Source organism: Lingula anatina, chromosome 2 (assembly GCF_051362555.1).
Source record: "Lingula anatina isolate TDL-2025a chromosome 2, LinAna3.0, whole genome shotgun sequence".
Lineage (NCBI taxonomy): Eukaryota > Metazoa > Brachiopoda > Lingulata > Lingulida > Lingulidae > Lingula > Lingula anatina.
Window position 1 is genome coordinate 37,746,264 of NC_141768.1, and position 16,853 is coordinate 37,763,116.

The 16,853-nt window shown below is 34.7% G+C and overlaps 1 protein-coding gene across 1 annotated transcript; it reads left to right on the top strand.

The window, feature by feature from the left end:
- The first annotated feature begins 3,582 nt into the window (after positions 1–3,582).
- Positions 3,583–16,404, top strand: LOC106168249 (lysosomal alpha-mannosidase). The gene is made up of 26 exons (XM_013547254.2): positions 3,583–3,707; positions 4,708–4,969; positions 5,683–5,785; positions 6,048–6,221; positions 6,900–7,093; positions 7,598–7,706; positions 7,908–8,008; positions 8,296–8,367; positions 8,647–8,763; positions 9,026–9,229; positions 9,475–9,547; positions 9,766–9,805; positions 9,975–10,044; positions 10,475–10,597; positions 11,001–11,117; positions 11,699–11,825; positions 12,010–12,086; positions 12,436–12,657; positions 13,019–13,137; positions 13,492–13,593; positions 13,818–13,905; positions 14,118–14,295; positions 14,538–14,683; positions 14,984–15,133; positions 15,616–15,724; positions 16,031–16,404. The coding sequence occupies exons 2-26, from the start codon at positions 4,772–4,774 to the stop codon at positions 16,123–16,125; spliced, it is 3,108 nt and encodes a 1,035-aa protein (XP_013402708.2). The 5' UTR covers positions 3,583–3,707; positions 4,708–4,771; the 3' UTR covers positions 16,126–16,404.
- The last annotated feature ends 449 nt before the right edge of the window (positions 16,405–16,853 follow it).

Here is a 16,853-nt window from a genome sequence, read left to right on the forward strand (position 1 = left end):
GTCGCCGACTAACCCCAACCCCAATTTGTAATCAGCCACTAGGTGTAGTTAAGACAGCGTATGATGCAGGCTTGATGCCCGAGAGCGTATGGCGCGACTACTGTTTGCTATATTGGTAAATATAACCGACATATTTTTTAAAATTTTTATAACATTGTTAAAAAGTTTTGATACAAGATGTGATGATTTAAGTTGTGCAAATTGTAGTGGTGCAAAGTATTAAATCCTTTGTTCATGTGTTTTTGCCAGAATTAACAAAAATGTATAATTTGTAGGCTAAATTTCATCAAAATCTGTGGCAACTTGCTGGCAATGTTCCTTGTATCAGTGATGTTGACAGTGGCATTGTAGAACGTTAGAATAACGTTCTTTTAACACTTGTTGATGGTCTAACCAATATATAATCCTGCTATCAAAACGTTCTGTGAAGGCTGGGTATACGTTACCTTCATTATTTTGCATGTGTTAAAACATTTATTGACAAGAGACCTATTATCTATGAAAAAGGGGGGGGGGGGTAAGGTCGGCTTCGCATCCGCGGACCCGCCCTCAATTAATCCTGGATCCGCCCCTGCTAGCGTTCCACAAAGCCTGTGGCCAATGATTATCTTAACTCTCTACGGTGGTTGGAAAACCAGGCACAAGATTCACCTATGGGGGAGGAGGGTCAGCCGGAACTTGTGGAGCTCCACCTACACTCTGAATGTAATTAATATTGACGCATTAAATATTATTTGTGATGCAAATAATCTTATAAAAATTTTAACAAAATGTAAATTGTTTGAGAGGGTCGTTTCACCAAAGAAAGAGGGGAAAAAAATCAATTCTCAAAACTCACCCCTTACCCCAATAATTACACTGAGTGCATTTCATTTCTTTGTTAATTTTTCTATTTTTATGTCTATGTTCTTTTCATTCGGTTTTTAGCGACCTTCATCGGTTCATCTTGGAAAAAATAAACTATTTACATATTTACGGCTTTTGGATCTCCTAGGTCCATTCGTCAGAACGCAAGCTTCGAGCTCTTTCTGTAAAATATTTCTGTCATTATGTACTTGCACGGGATTGAGTCAAAAGTAGGCCTATTAAATAAAGAAGCAGTCAGCCTGAGCAGTGCAGGAAAATTAGGAAAGATACCCTGTGCAATATCCTACGTTTTCAGATGTAGGCTATTTTTATAAAAAATACTGGCTGAAAATTGTGCAAATTATGAAATATGGCGTATATTCCTAACATTGTCATGGAATGCTGTAAATAAGGATCATAATTATAGGGCATCATTCTGGAGATGTTTTGTTCTTGCAAGACGCAGGATATCTCAAAATATTTGACAGAATTAAAATTAAGGTTTCAAGATGTACATACAGAAAAGCAAAATTTGAGGTAATTGTTTAATGACAATTCAAAGTTTACTTGGATGAAAGGGATCCAAACATAGGTTTGCACTGGTAGTTACAGAGCCATATAGTCTAATATAATATCAGCTGTGATGTGGTTTTATCTGCACATACACTGTACAGCTGTGTAGATAAAAACTATCATAATAAAATTTTAAATTTAAATTTCTGTACGAGATTTGGCTGGGCAATAGAATTAGAATTTAACCTTTTTTGTTCTCAAATAGAGTCTAAACAAGAATTGAATTCAATATTTTCAGCACAAGTGCACTGTTTTAGCTGTAATTTGCAAGATATGAAAACTTAAAATATTTATAGCCAACAATGAAACCCACTCTCTGGGTTTACTCTAGCTTTCTATGATAGAGGTTCAATTATTGATATACTCCTCTCCATCTCCATACAGTACATATTGTCTTCAAATGATGTCAATTTTTTCAAAATTCTAAATATTTGATCACATTTTGCGTAAATCTGAAAATTGTCGATTTTGTGTGATTTGAATGTTTTTGATGAGTCCCAGCTATGGCAGTTTTTTATTATTTTTCGCCAAAATGTAAAGTTGTTATTTTGGTCATTATAGTGACTGGTAGGTGTGTTTCATCATTTTTAGTTTTTATTAAGTACCGGGATGGTGGTTTTCTCAACATTAAGGATTAAATAAAGAAAAAACTGAACCTACTCTCGAGCCCCTGCTGTCAGCAATGCTAATTAAAAATTGGTAGTGATTATGCTATTAATCATTATGAAATATTCCATTAAATTTGACTGAAAAACCTACGTTCTGAGTGCCACCACAAACGTTATGAAAAGAGTATTATTCATTATTTTGTAACTTAGAAGAACTATTCTTAAGATTGGCATACAGCTTAGATTTGAAAACCAACTTGATTGGATTATCATTTTTTATTGAATTTATGCATTTTTTTTAAATTTTCATTTATCTTTTTCTGGGATTTTGAAAGTTCAAACTTGAACTCTCCTGGGTCTGAAGTCTTATGGTAGTTACACATTTACTTACATCCGTATTACTTGTTGTGCATAATTACCTCCGCCAAGGAGGTTATGTTTTCACCCCTGTCTGTTTGTCATCAACATAGGGCCTAATTCAAAAAGTTATGGATGAATTTCTTTGAAATTTTCAGGGTAGGTCAGAAATGGGTTTACTTAGAAGTGATTAGTTTTTGGTGGTTATCCGGATCAATAATCAATCAATAATCAAAAATAAAAAAACTAAGTTATGGACCGATTTTGATGAAATTTTCAGGAACTGTCAGAAGTAGGCCAAGGAACAGATGATTAGTTTTTGGTGGTGATCCGGATCAATAATCAATCAATAATCAATAATCAAAAATATCGAAAATTTGGGGGGTGAAACGGCATTGGATGGAGACTTTGCTGTTTTCCATGAGGGCCTTATCCACTAGCTATTTCACTGTTATGTTTTCATAGACCCCTAATTGCTGTAGTGAATTTGGGGATTATTCGCTCAGAACAATTTGTTAAATCAGTAATGCTCCTGTTATTTCGCATGATTATTTGTTATTTCCAAGGCACTACATGTGTTTCCTTATTTGGTTGTTTGTTGGTTTATTTTCCGATTGTTTTTGTGTTTTACGGGGCTGGTTTAGGATATTGTCACCCTTTGACCAAAAGTCTTTATTTAGTTCTCCAAAACCCTGCCTGCTATTTTTTAAGTCTTTGTTCAGATTTTATCGTAGATAAAGCAAAATAATGTCTTAGTTTAATGAAATTCTGTAATTAGGGGCTCATAACTCCACAACGGAATATTTAAACCAAAATGACGGCACGCGATTGTAGCCTATACACCATGGTGGTCAACTCTGCCAATTTTCGTGATAAAATCTTGTTCAGGGAACATGCTGATTGCTAACTCCCCTCAAAATAGCTGTTAAAGTGACGATTAAAGCTTTAAGTTGCCTATATATAAACGCCGACGTTTTATATTTTCGTTTTTTATAGTTTTAAATCAGCAATATTTTTTGCTTTTAAAAACCCTTTTTAATTATTTTTTTTAAATAACAAATATCCGATAAATATCCGATATTGGCAAAGTACAGTAACGATAAACGCGTGTTGCAAATCAAAGCATAACAAAAAAGAGCCATTTTAGTTTTCCGTCCCAGGATGAGCACACGGGGTTATTATTGACCGTGTGTGTTAACGATGTTGTTTTCCAAACTACAGGAAAAGCTTGTCTTGCATAGTATTGACCCTACCAATGACCTTGAACTACTTTCACTGTTGTTTGATTCGGAAAGGTGGTTCCTGTACTGTGGAACTTATTTTGTAAGTAAAATGGCACTTCTTTCGACTTAGGTTAAAGACTGACTTATTTAACTGTGGGGTTCAAATCAGACGCAAAGGGGGACTTTCACTTTTTGAAATACTCTTGATAGAAATCTTAGTAGTGGCAACTACCGAATTTCTAACAAGTTGAAAGTCATGTGATAATGAATAACACCACTGGCACTGAAATTACACTGTGCAAATGTGCGATAGATAACATTTTACATCTCTGTTAATTAAACGGCAAATGTCTTAAATTAGTATTTAAAAGAAAGTTTGCCACCGAATTATTAAGTGAATTTGTAAGCCAGATGAACAGGCTAGCTAACATTAAATGTTTACAACGTGCAATGCGCGCGTGCTGTACTACAGCTGTACGCCCCAGCTGTACGTGTGCTAATTACTACTTGAGGTACAATGTAGTAAGCATAAGCTTGCATAAACTCAAGTTAGAACTTGTAAGTTTTTTTTCTGTGAAGTACCATGACATTTAAAATATTACTACTTATCGTCTTCGAGCCATGGTCGGCTCATAAGGCTTGTCAGCATCCTTGCCATCTCCCTAGGTCTATCTTTCAGCTTCACCCCCTGTCTGCCACCCTAATTCTTTTTGCTCAGCTTCAGCACTCCATAAAAAATACAGCAGAAGTCAAAAGCTGAGGCATAGGTTTTGGCTGTTTACTGGTACAATTTCATTTATACATAAAAATTTAAAAATTAAATTTTATGAAGCTCATAGTAAAACACAACAAATTTTTTTCCTTTAAAAATACATAACATTTTTAAATGGAACAGATTGGATATATTTTAACTCATTGAATAGGACATACTACATTGGCTCTTTTTTAAAATGATGAAAGTAAATGATTTTCATAGTTTAAAAATATTTGTAACGTACTAGTACTCCATACATTAATTGTGGTGCCTGTACTATTCCAGCACTCTATATGCATGCGCATTGTACTTACATAGGACTTTGTACGTGCTTTTTCTCTTTCAGGTTTTTGACACTGATAACAAGCTACAAGCTATTGTTTCGATAATCACGACCCTGTTATAGGTACATGTACCAGTATAGCCAGCATTACATGCTGTGTGCTAGTGCATCCAGAATGCTGCTTATGTGCTGTCTAAGTCTCCTGGCTGTACATTGTGTATTACTGGGGACCACATGTGCTTTGCCTGCAGATGCTTCATTCTATAAACAACAGATGTTAAATGGATATCGTCCACAACAGAAAACAGATACCTGTGGATACAAGGTAACCAATATTTGATATGGTACCAGTACATTAAAAAAAAAAAAAAAAAGATATGTACAATAAGTTGACAAATGTTTGCTTGACATACAGGGAGAATAGATGTGCTGTCATGTGTCAGTTGCTTTAAATCTGCCATTGACCTATGGACCTATTGTGGTCTTTACACAATTAGTTTATTGAAGATTGCTTACTTAACTCATATTGGAGTCATTATATTAAGAATATAGCACTGCAGGCTCAATATTAGTCGAATGTGAGTAGATATAAATATATTTGATTTCAACAAATCACCTCGTTCACAATTTTTCACAGGGAAAATAAATACTATGTGACAAACTAATTCATTAATGTGAAATACCAGTGCAAGAAAACACTTTTTTCAATACCACTCATTAAATTTTCAACTATATGTAGCCTTTTTACTGGCAGATATACACAATAAGTAACTCTAGTTTAATTTTTATGATCATGACTCCCGTATTTTGTTGTTTGTGATGAAATTCATGTACCATCTAGGGCTGGTCACCTTGTGAAGGGCATGTCTAGGCAAATGTGATAGAAAACATAACACCACATAATCAAATCAAATTATTGTTTCCTGATAAGGGAATGGTTCTTATCAGTGTACTGAATTCTGTCTGATAAGCACAGTGATAAATATGCCTCTCTCTCATATACATGTACATAAATTATTCCTGTATATATATTTTCAGTCCTGTAATCTTGGCAAGGATGGGATGATAAATGTACATTTAGTGCCACATACACATGATGATGTGGGCTGGCTCAAGACTGTTGACCAATACTTTTACGGTGGTATGAAAGTTTTTTCAAATTATTTTATCTGATTTCTTGAATGTACCGGTCACCTTCTGCATTTTTTCACCTTTTAGTTGAATGTGTCTGTAATCGAGTTTGAATCATCTTACTTCATATTTGCATAAGTTGGAGTTGCTCGTTAGTCAATTTGCTGTTTAATTGTGTAATAAGATAAATTTAAGTAAATTTCCTGAACCGTCAGTATAACAGTTTGATACTTGTCCTTAAAAGTAACAATATGATCTGTTTTATGTTTAAGCTAACAACACCATCCAGCATGCTGGCGTGCAGTATATCCTTGATTCAGTGGTGGAGGCGCTAGGGAAAGATCCAAACAAGAGGTTTATCTATGTAGAGATTGCCTTCTTCTATAGGTGGTGGAATGAGCAGGATGACCCCACAAGGCACTTTGTGAAGGGATTGGTGAACCAAGGTAGGACATTGATGTGTTGCTTAGTCAGTGTTTTTCCTCAATTATTTGTGATGTGTGACATGGTTTTACTTAATAGCAATAGCTGTGTTTGTAATTTTGCTGAAAAGTTTACACTGGGCCAGGCAGTAGTCGAATGAGCGTCATTAATTAAGAGAAGCAGATACTTTTATATACTAATGAAAATAATGATGATGAATATTAATGATGTGTAAAAAATTACCAAAATATATGGGACTTCATTCATGTCTCAGTGCTGTTTACATATTCATCATTAAAGAATGAAGTTAAGGTTAAATTACTTAACAATTAAAAAAAATAACCAAAATATATGGCACTACATTCATGTCTCAGTGCTGCTTACATATATTCAACATCAAAGAATTAAGTTAAGGTTAAATTACTTTACAATTAAAAAAACAAGAAAGCTGTGTATTTATTGGCTATGAATGTAAAGTTAATTATGATATATTGCAAGTCTTTTATGAACACTATTTTTTTTTTAATTTGAAAAAAAAAATGTCAGCATCATTATAGTAAGGATTGAACTGTCGGTGGGTCCATTGTGGTCCACATTTAGAATAGAGGGATGAAAAGCAAATTACAGTTAGATATTAGTTTAAATGTTTAAAAACTGTTTTAAAAAATAAAAGATTTTAATGCCAGAATTATCACCTTCAGGTAGACTAGAGTTTATCTTGGGAGGATGGTGTATGAATGATGAGGCTTCTACTCATTATAATGCCATCATTGACCAGCACACGGAGGGGTTCCGCTTTCTGGAGACTGTATTTGGAGACTGTGGAAGACCCAGAGTGGCATGGCAGATTGATCCATTTGGACATTCCAGAGAAATGGCATCTCTGTTTGCTCAGGTGAGTAGTTGCAGATCCATATTTGGCAATAGAATAAAATGTAAACTTTTAAGGGAATAAAATATTTTAAGGTGTTTTCTCCTTTCAACTAGTACAAGTTTTAATCTTGACCTATATTTTAATGTTTATTAGTAATTTAACATACTTATATTTTTGATATTGAATAATATCATACTCATATTTTTGACATTGAATAATACCATACTTATGTTTTTTTATTGTTATTTTAAGTGGTCACCTAGTAACTAATGTGTATATTTTAGATTTTAGCAAATAAGTTACCATCATTATCTGAATTATCTTTTTGAAAAGCTGTTTTACCTGCAGCGACATGCAACGTAGTTAAACTTACATTGTAATAATAAGGAAATAAACCACTACTGCATCTTTGATCATTTGCCAACATGACTAATAATACTGTGAAGCACAAGTTACAATCGTTTTGTTATCAAGGTTTGTATTTGCACTTTGCAGCTCTATGTTATGTAATGCCTGTTGTTTTAGATGGGATTTGATGGACTCTACTTTGCCAGACTAGACTACCAGGACAGAGCAGTGAGAGAGAAGGATAAAAGAATGGAAATGGTGTGGAGAGGCAGTCCTCAAAATCTAGGTATCTGTTCCATGCCTTTGAATAATACTTGGTTGTTATTTTTGAATTTTTAGCCACAGTTAACTTTTTCCAACAGTTACCAAAAAGAATCTTTCATTTTTTTGTGGATTATATAAGCTGATATATCAAATTGGAATTTAGGCTATGTAACAGTGGGGCAAATATGTTTTCTTATGGACACCCTTCAATTAAATTGTATAGGTACAGTAGCAGATCTCTTCACTGGTGCTCTAGCCAGAGGAAATTATGGACCACCTGGTGGGTTCTGTTGGGATGTCCATTGTAATGATAACCCTGTGCAGGCAAGTCTATTGGCCATTGGGAAAATTTTCTTTTTTTTTCATGTCTTTTTCAAGCAAATCTATTAAATTTATAAACAACATTTAAATCTTCACAAAGGCAAATTTTTCCTGTATGTAGTATGCTAATCATAGAAAAAAACATTGCATATTCTTACATAGTTTTAAGTTTAATCCGTACACCATGGTTGAAATTTAATTTATTTAATACCCTTTCTAGAACTAATTGCCAGTTTGAGATACCTACCCATGTCAGTATTGAATAAGTCCATGTTTTCTTGATGTTGTAGGATGACAAACGATTACATGACTATAATGTTGATGACCTTGTGAAGAAGTTCCTTGCCACCACACAGGAGCAGGTGAGTTTAAACTTTGCATGACTTCTGGTTCTACCATAAATCACATGGCATGAAAATATTTTAGCTTGTGTTTCGATAATTATCAGATATGATCCAACTACCAAGCTAATGAACATTTTTGCTTATTTTCATATAGTTTCAGAAGGTCAATGAAAAGAATTTTGACAGCCCTTGAATACATTCACTTGTCCTCCTTGCTTATATTCTTTATACTTTGAATATTTACATTGAAAAAGATTACAATTCCATTCTTAACATTTACCTGTACTTTTGTTCCAGGCCAAGCAATACCAAACCAACCATCTGATGTGGACCATGGGCTCTGACTTCCAGTTTGAAAGTGCTCACCAGTGGTACAAGAACCTGGACAAGCTCATAACCTATGTCAATGCTCAGGTACTATTTTACTTTTTAATATGATATGATGTATTAATGAAAGTTTCCAGGGATACAGTGTTGCTTTTTTAACATATCCATGTAAGATCTCTTTTATTGAATTGTCATTTTTGACGTGACATTGTTGTGGGCTGTGTAGATTGTATTCAAAGTGTTATGTTGACAGCAAAGAACCTTCTTTAATCAGTGGCAGAAACATACTAATTGTCACAGCATCAATATTAAAATCCCATTGTACAAATTTTCTGTCTTATCTTTTTAGCAAGCCAATGGGAGCAAAGTGAATGCTCTGTATTCCACCCCATCTTGTTATACCTATGCCAAGAACCTGGCTAATGTAACCTGGACAACCAAGGAAGATGACTTCTTCCCCTATGCTCATGTTGATCATGGGTTCTGGACAGGCTACTTCACCAGTAGAGCAGCTCTTAAAGGATATGTCAGGTGGACCAACAATTTCTTGCAGGTACGGTTGATCCCGCAGTTATGCTTGGTCTGCCAGGTAGTATTGACCTCATTGCAGTGATAAGTGAATTGAGAGTACAGACAGATTTTGGAACCTATATGAAGAAATTCTTCTACAATATTGATTTTTAAGAAAAATAACTACAGATTAGTTTTTTATCGTACTTTCAACTGATAAAAACTGATGGGATTGTATTTTTGGAAGGGCTGTAGTGTAACGCAAGTTCATTTTCTCAATATTCCCAGGGAGTGAAACAGTTAGACATTCTGTCAAAGTTGGATACCATGGATAACAGTGAAATAAAACTAAGAACACTCAGTAAGTTGAATGGTTAAGAAAAAGGATCACTTTAAATAATCAGTGTTTACCATCTCAACTCAGAATTGTTGTTAGTTACAGTTTGTGGTGTCAAATTGTCAGTAATCAAAATACTTTTTAACAATATTTTTTAATAGAATCAAAGGATATGATATAATATATCCTACAAAATGTATTTTTCAGTATTCTGTTACATTATTTCTTATACCTAATTTTAGGGCAAGCAATGGGTGTTGCTCAGCATCATGATGCAGTAAGGTAAAAGCTGGATTTTATTTGTTTTTGAAAAACTATATGTGTGATTAAATCCATCAAAGATATTATGTAGGTATAAATGGCTCATATAGATCTTGATTTATATTGTTTATAGTGTAGGTCAGATATGCTATAAATATACTGTGTATGTGGCTTGTTTATGTCATTTCAGTGGTACAGAGAAGCAACATGTTGCATATGACTATGCTATGAGGCTTTCAGAGGGGATTAGCATGTGCCAGGTAATTGTTTGTAATTATACTGCTATATCCGATGTTAAAACAATGTGGACTTCCTTTTCATGTGATTTATTAAGGTCTGTTTATACATTCATGAATATGTCAGTTACAGTACAATAGATAAAGGGACTGCAGAAACTTTACTCAGCAACCTTGCCTTTTATTTAGATAATGATCAAAGAATCAGAAAGAAACAGGCCCGTAGCCAGCAATTTCAAAAGGGGGGGTTAGTTTTCTAAAAAAAAGCAGACCATTTACCATGAAATCTTAGTGTACCTAAATCAATTTTTACTCAGAGCATACCTTTTTCCAGCAGAAAGGTTGGTTTCTTCGAACCCCCGAACCCCACCTGGCTACTAGCCTACAATTAATGCTAATTAACACCTTTTTAGGGGCATCATATTTTTAAGAATAACAACATGAAATGTTACAGGAAGTGGTAAATGATGCATACAAGAAATTGCTTCCCAAGAACAACAGTGCTACTCCTCCTGTTCAGATGTTCTGTACTCTCACCAACATCAGCATGTGTAATGTCACTGAATTCCTGAAAAGGGTAAGAAGCACATGACACATACTCTTTAGGCTGCAGAACTCGTCTTAGATAAAACTGGTGAACATTGGAATTATGCATATGTATATTGAACAGGTTTCAATGTATCCCAGTTATACAGAGTTTGCTATATCTCTAACTAGAACATTGTGAAGATTGTAAGCATATAGGGAAGACTCCAATGCCATGATGGTATATTTAGAACGAATTAAACGATTTATTTCAAAAGATTCGTTATCAGTTGTATAGTTTTATTATTGTCATTATTAGTAGTAGTAATAGTAGTAGTAGAAGAAGTAGTACATGTTGTTGTATTTAATATTGTTATAACAATTATTTTGTAACATATTTTAATAAAATTATACATGTAGCAACACATAATAACATCAATCCCTATTTTTTTCAGTTCACAGTTACAGTGTATAATCCTATTGGACGTCCAGTGATGACCTGGTTAAGGCTCCCTGTACAGGGGTCAGCTTACACTGTGATCGGCCCAGATGGCAAAAATGTACCTGCTCAGGTAAACATTGAATACTATATCCCATCAGATCCATTGTCTCTGTCTTGACTAAAGTATGTTAAAAGATGGGATCATTGTGGTGTAAGAGGAATGGTTGTTTGTTGGGTGCTGTAACTATTTCTCAATACTTTGTACAAGTGACATGCAACCCATGCATGCATAACACAACCCTTATCCTAACCTAACTATCTTATCCATTTCCTGGCACACCAGTATCAAATTTGAACAGTTAAAGTTTGAAACTTTGAAGCTTTCATTTTGTCAGCTGAATCCAAGTAATTGTAAATAATTTTATATATTATTGCAGCTCTTTTATCTTTTAAAAAAGAAATCTCATTTACAGAAGATGTATAAGATACAGTTCTGCATTAGAAATAGTTAGATTGTGTACATAGAAACAGCCAATTCCTCAATTCTGTTGATGATGTTGTTTGGTCTGTCCTGAAAGAAAAGTGCATTATCACATTTATTGAGACTTATTTATTCTTATCAGTGGGCATGTACATGTGTATGTATAGCTCATTGTTTTAACCAGTGATTTTAGATAAAATTTTAAAAACAAGCAACATTTTTCCTTGCAGATTGTGCCTGTTTCCAAAAGGACCAAATCTATTCCAGAGAGAAAGAGTCCAGCCAACTATGAACTTGTTTTCCATGTTAGCCCACCACCACTTGGCTTTGCCACTTACTTTGTGTCTTATAACTCAGGTAATGAACATTTTTGTTATTTAAGAAAGTCAAAAATACATTTCATAGCACATGTCATAAGATTTTTTATAGTATGTATAATAATTCCAATCAAAATTACCGTGAAACACTTTAGGATTACTTAAAAGGGAAAATTTGAAATTGAAATGTATCAATTTATTAAATGTGGATGTTTTTTATGTAGCTCTTGAAGTGTTCAAACAACAGCAAACTCAAGAGAAAGAAAATGCCTTTTATCAAGATATGGACCTGCGGAATGAGGTAGGATTTCACCAGATTGCATTAGTAATGGTCAATAACTGAGCTATACACATCTGGTGGAAAATACAGAGAATGCATAAGTCGTCTGATTTTTATTATTTTATTTTCTTGTTTCTTCAAAGAAATGGTAATTGTTCCATTAGTTTTAAGTTATTTTGTTCTGAAATAAAAGCATAGGACTGGCCCTAGTTCTTGAGAAGATTTTTGCTATGCCATTACTCAGAACTGAGAGTTCACTTCTATGCCACATAGAAAAAATGAGCCTTCTGTGGAGATGCAGCTTTGATATAAATATATTGTTAGGATAGTTTCCACTCATGGATTAAAATTTACAAACTTTTGCTTCCAGCACATCTCACTGATATTTGACCAAAATACAGGACTGCTGAAACAGATGACCAACCTGGACAAGCAGATCACCATCCCTCTCCAGCATGAGTTTAAATATTACCAGAGTTTTGCTGGCAACAACAGCAAGGGGATATATGAGGCTTCTGGGGCATACATCTTTAGACCTAATGGCACTGATGCTTATCCACTGAAGACAAACATGGTCACTAAGTTTATGCAGGTACAGTTTACTAATTTATTCTTGGCTGTTCAGGTATTCAACAACCTGTGTAACCTGAGTATAACTTACCTTATTCATTATTTGATTTGCCATATGGTATGGGAAAATTTTCTTTGCCCCTACTGACCAAAATAAGTTGTCTTTTTTATATATGTATTTGATATTGAATGAAAATACCATTAGTAATATGTCTACTTAAAATTATTTTCTCTTTTTATAATTGTTAATCATGCAATTTGATTCATCAGTATGATTTTGAACTTCATAGATATTAATATAAGTAGATATAGTACCGTTGCACATTTTATTTGTGTGGATATTTATGTGTAAATATTAAGCAATTTTTCTATATACATTTTAGGGCATTCTAGTAAAGGAGGTTCACCAGACCTTCTCCAGCTGGACCACACTGGTGACCAGGCTGTACCAGGGGGCTAGGCACGTGGAGATGGAGTGGACTGTGGGACCTATACCTATTGAGTAAGCTTGCTGTTATTATATAATAGGCCCGTAGCCAGGGAGAGTCGGGGGGGGGGGGGGGGGGGTTGAAAGAACCACCCTTTTTGCTGGGAAAAGGTTCACTCTGGGTAAAATTTGATCTATGTACATGAGGATGAGGGTTTTATGTTTAAAGGTCCACTTTTTCAGAAAACGAACCCCACCCTGTATAACTGTGTTACTACTTTAAATGGACAGAAATAATCATATTGACAGAACACAGGATGAAAATTTTATCTCCATTTTAGTTTGCACTAAGGTATGACTTGCTGTATATTTGAAGGAGTGTTGAAGTGATTTTTGAAAATAATTTTCAAAATTTGTTTTGTTGTATAGTGATAACCAAGGAAAAGAGGTAATCAGCCATTTTGCCACAGATTTGAAAACAAATGGAATCTTTTATACAGATTCCAATGGAAGGGAAATTTTACAAAGAAAGTAAGTGTTTTTCACTTCAAAAGGATAAATAAATAATTTTAATCTTTTAAACATTTAGGATGAGAGGAAAATGTTCAGTTCAAGTCACGTAACCAAATGTCAACTGCAGTTTTGTAATTAAGTTGAATATTTCCTTAGAAACTTTGCAGCTTCAGTTAAAGAAACTTAACGTTAGATAAAAGTTGGTTCTCAAAACCAAACTACATTTTACATGTACCTTCCAGACGTAACTTCCGTCCAACATGGAAACTAAACCAAACTGAACCTGTATCTGGTAACTATTACCCCATCAACAGCAGGATTTATATCAGGGTAAGAATTAGAACATTGCCTTAGGAACAATGTTTGTATTTATTATAAACTGTACTTAATGATTTGTATATTTGAAAATATGATAATCACATTTTGTCTTTAACAGGACCTTAAACGCCCTTAAAATTGCATTTTCTCCAGTTCAAAGCAAGCAGGATAACTGTTTGGTTGCTCTTGTTTATTCCTATGTTGCTGTTTTTCCTGTATTACAGGATGAGACTAAGAATGTCCAACTTACAGTTTTGAATGACCGCTCCCAAGGTGGGTCAAGTATTCAAGATGGCTGCCTAGAAATAATGGTGCATCGTAGGAATCTTCATGATGACAGTCTTGGCGTTGGTGAGCCTCTCAATGAGACTGGGTCAGATGGGAAAGGGTTGATTGTGAGAGGTTAGTAAATGAAGGTCTTCATCTGCATACTGCATTGAAATATTGAAATTTATTTAAAGATATTTTCCTGATATATTTGTGCCTGATGCCATGTGTTTTTCATTGATTAAGTTTTTATCATTATGCCCCATCATAAACACCTTTTTGGCTTTTTTGCAGGTTTGTTCCTTGATTCTGATTTTTTTCTGCAGATAAAAATTTGTTTGCAGGCCATATCCATAATTTATTATCTGTTGTTGCAGGTAAACATTACTTGGTGTTAGATGATATCAAGTCGTCAGGTCGCATCCACAGAGATTTAGCAGAACAACTCTTCATGGCACCCCTGCCCTCCTTCTCTGACCTCAAGATGGATTTCCAGCAGTGGATAAAACAATACAATACAATGGTCAGTGAACATTATTTATGCATATTTTTTCAGTGCTAATTATTTTGCAAGACCTTAACATTTTTGTCAGGTGACTCCATTGCTTTTGGGACAATTGTTAAAATGACACTCTTGACTTAATCTTTTTTTTCTAGAATTTCATATCATCTTGAATATTTTAATACATAAGATACTCTATATATTCAATGTATTTCATAATCACAAAGCAGATATTTCTACCACCTTTGTATCATTATAATTTTGTTGAGCTGGCATTGTTAAGTGTTGAAAATGTTCCTACATTTTTTTTCTCATCTGCAGTGGAGTGGATTAAAACAAAAGCTCCCAGATAATGTGCACCTGTTGACCCTGGAGCAGTGGTCTGGCACCACAGTTCTACTGAGGCTGGAACATTTCTATGAGAAGGGAGAAGATGATGTACTGTCAAAGCCTGCGGTGGTTTCTCTAAAGGTATGTTGTTTTAAATACTGAGTATATGACTGATTACTCAACATAGGGCTCATGCGTGGTAGAGTGCCTTCCTCTGATGCAGGATTTGATGAGCCTGATCCCTGAAAGGTTCATAGTAAAGAGCATTGCAGATTGGTACTCACTCAATATAAAGAGGTTGTAGCTGGAAATTTTAAGTAGTAATTCTCAGCACCATAAATGCAGCAATTAAAGGGCATAACTGCTGGGCTAAAATAGAACTTGAAATATGAATGTAAAAAGTACTTATCGTTTTGTTCCTTTTCTGCCTTGTGACCTCTTGTTGAATTTCTATAAAAAGTTCTAGAGATGTAACAGGAGCGCTTACCAGCATTTTTATTAAAAAGCCACAGAGAAAACTATTACTTTTCAAGTTGTTATATCTTTTAATTAGTATTAATTATCTCGCACCCCACACATTTATGTTCAGATTCAACCTTTTTATTGTGGGATCCTTTTTACAGGGAATGTTTACTCCATTTGATGTGAGCTCAGCAGTTGAACTGAATTTGGGCGCCAATCAAAAACTGGCTGACATGAAACGGCTGAAGTGGATGTACAAGACACAGCTCAGTAAGTACAAACTCTTTATTTTTTCTTTATTTTGAGTTCACACATGATATGCTATGAATTAAAAAGTTCATATTGTAATGGTATAAAGGCTGTCTGTATCTGAGTAAGTAAATGTTACCTGCTGATGCTAAACATATACCCAATATACCTAGCTCAAAGACTGTTATGATGAAAAGGCAAATTAAGAATCAAGTTCTACAAACAATTTTCAGGTAGGTCTGCTTATTTCTGTTATCATATTCCTTAAAAAATTCTTACAATACCATACTATTACCTTTGATATAAAGAGATTATCTTATTTTGAAGGTACTCCTGAGCATGTGGTGACACCTATTGGAGATGACCTCACTGTGCAGCTGCAGCCAATGCAGATCAGAACATTCCAAGTTACATCAGCTTAAAGCTAGCTTTACCCCTTTTGCAATCAGAAATGTGATTTACACCTATGGCTAAAAGTCCAGATTTTTTGCAGACATTTATTATCAGTTTAAAAAAATTCTCAAAAGTTCCAGAACATTTTGAGAATGTTGTGATTGTAATCATGCAGATGACTCAGAATAGATGTACATGTATTCATCATCTTTGATAATGCTGTAAGCACAGAATCGTCAACTACTGATACCAAATGTAATTTCTGGTCTTTCATACCAGAATTATTTCATTTCCTTCACATTTATGCATTATTGTACCACCAGCGTTAGCGCTGGCGGTACACATAGTTTCGGTCTCGTCCGGATCGTTCCGCCGGCTCCGCCGGCTCCGCCGGCTCCGCCGGACGGCTACCGTTACCGCTTCTCCTCCTAGACGGTAAGGCCCCCCATACCCATCTCATGGATTTAGGTCACCTATAATCTCAACTCGTTCCACGTAAAATTTGGGCTTTGTCGGTATTGGGGTCTGGGTGTGGCACTCATTGCAATGCACCCTTGTCCAAAAATGGCAAAATTAAATGCTAATTATCTACCCTACGGAAGGAGTTACGGGAAAAATTTCTACAGACGGCTTTCCAAAAGTCATATGTGTAGATTTCAAATATACCCTCGGATTTGACCTTTGACCTTTACTTCAAGGTCAAATGGGCCAAAATTTTCAAAAAAATGAAATTTTTTACGAAAAAAAAATTTTTTGC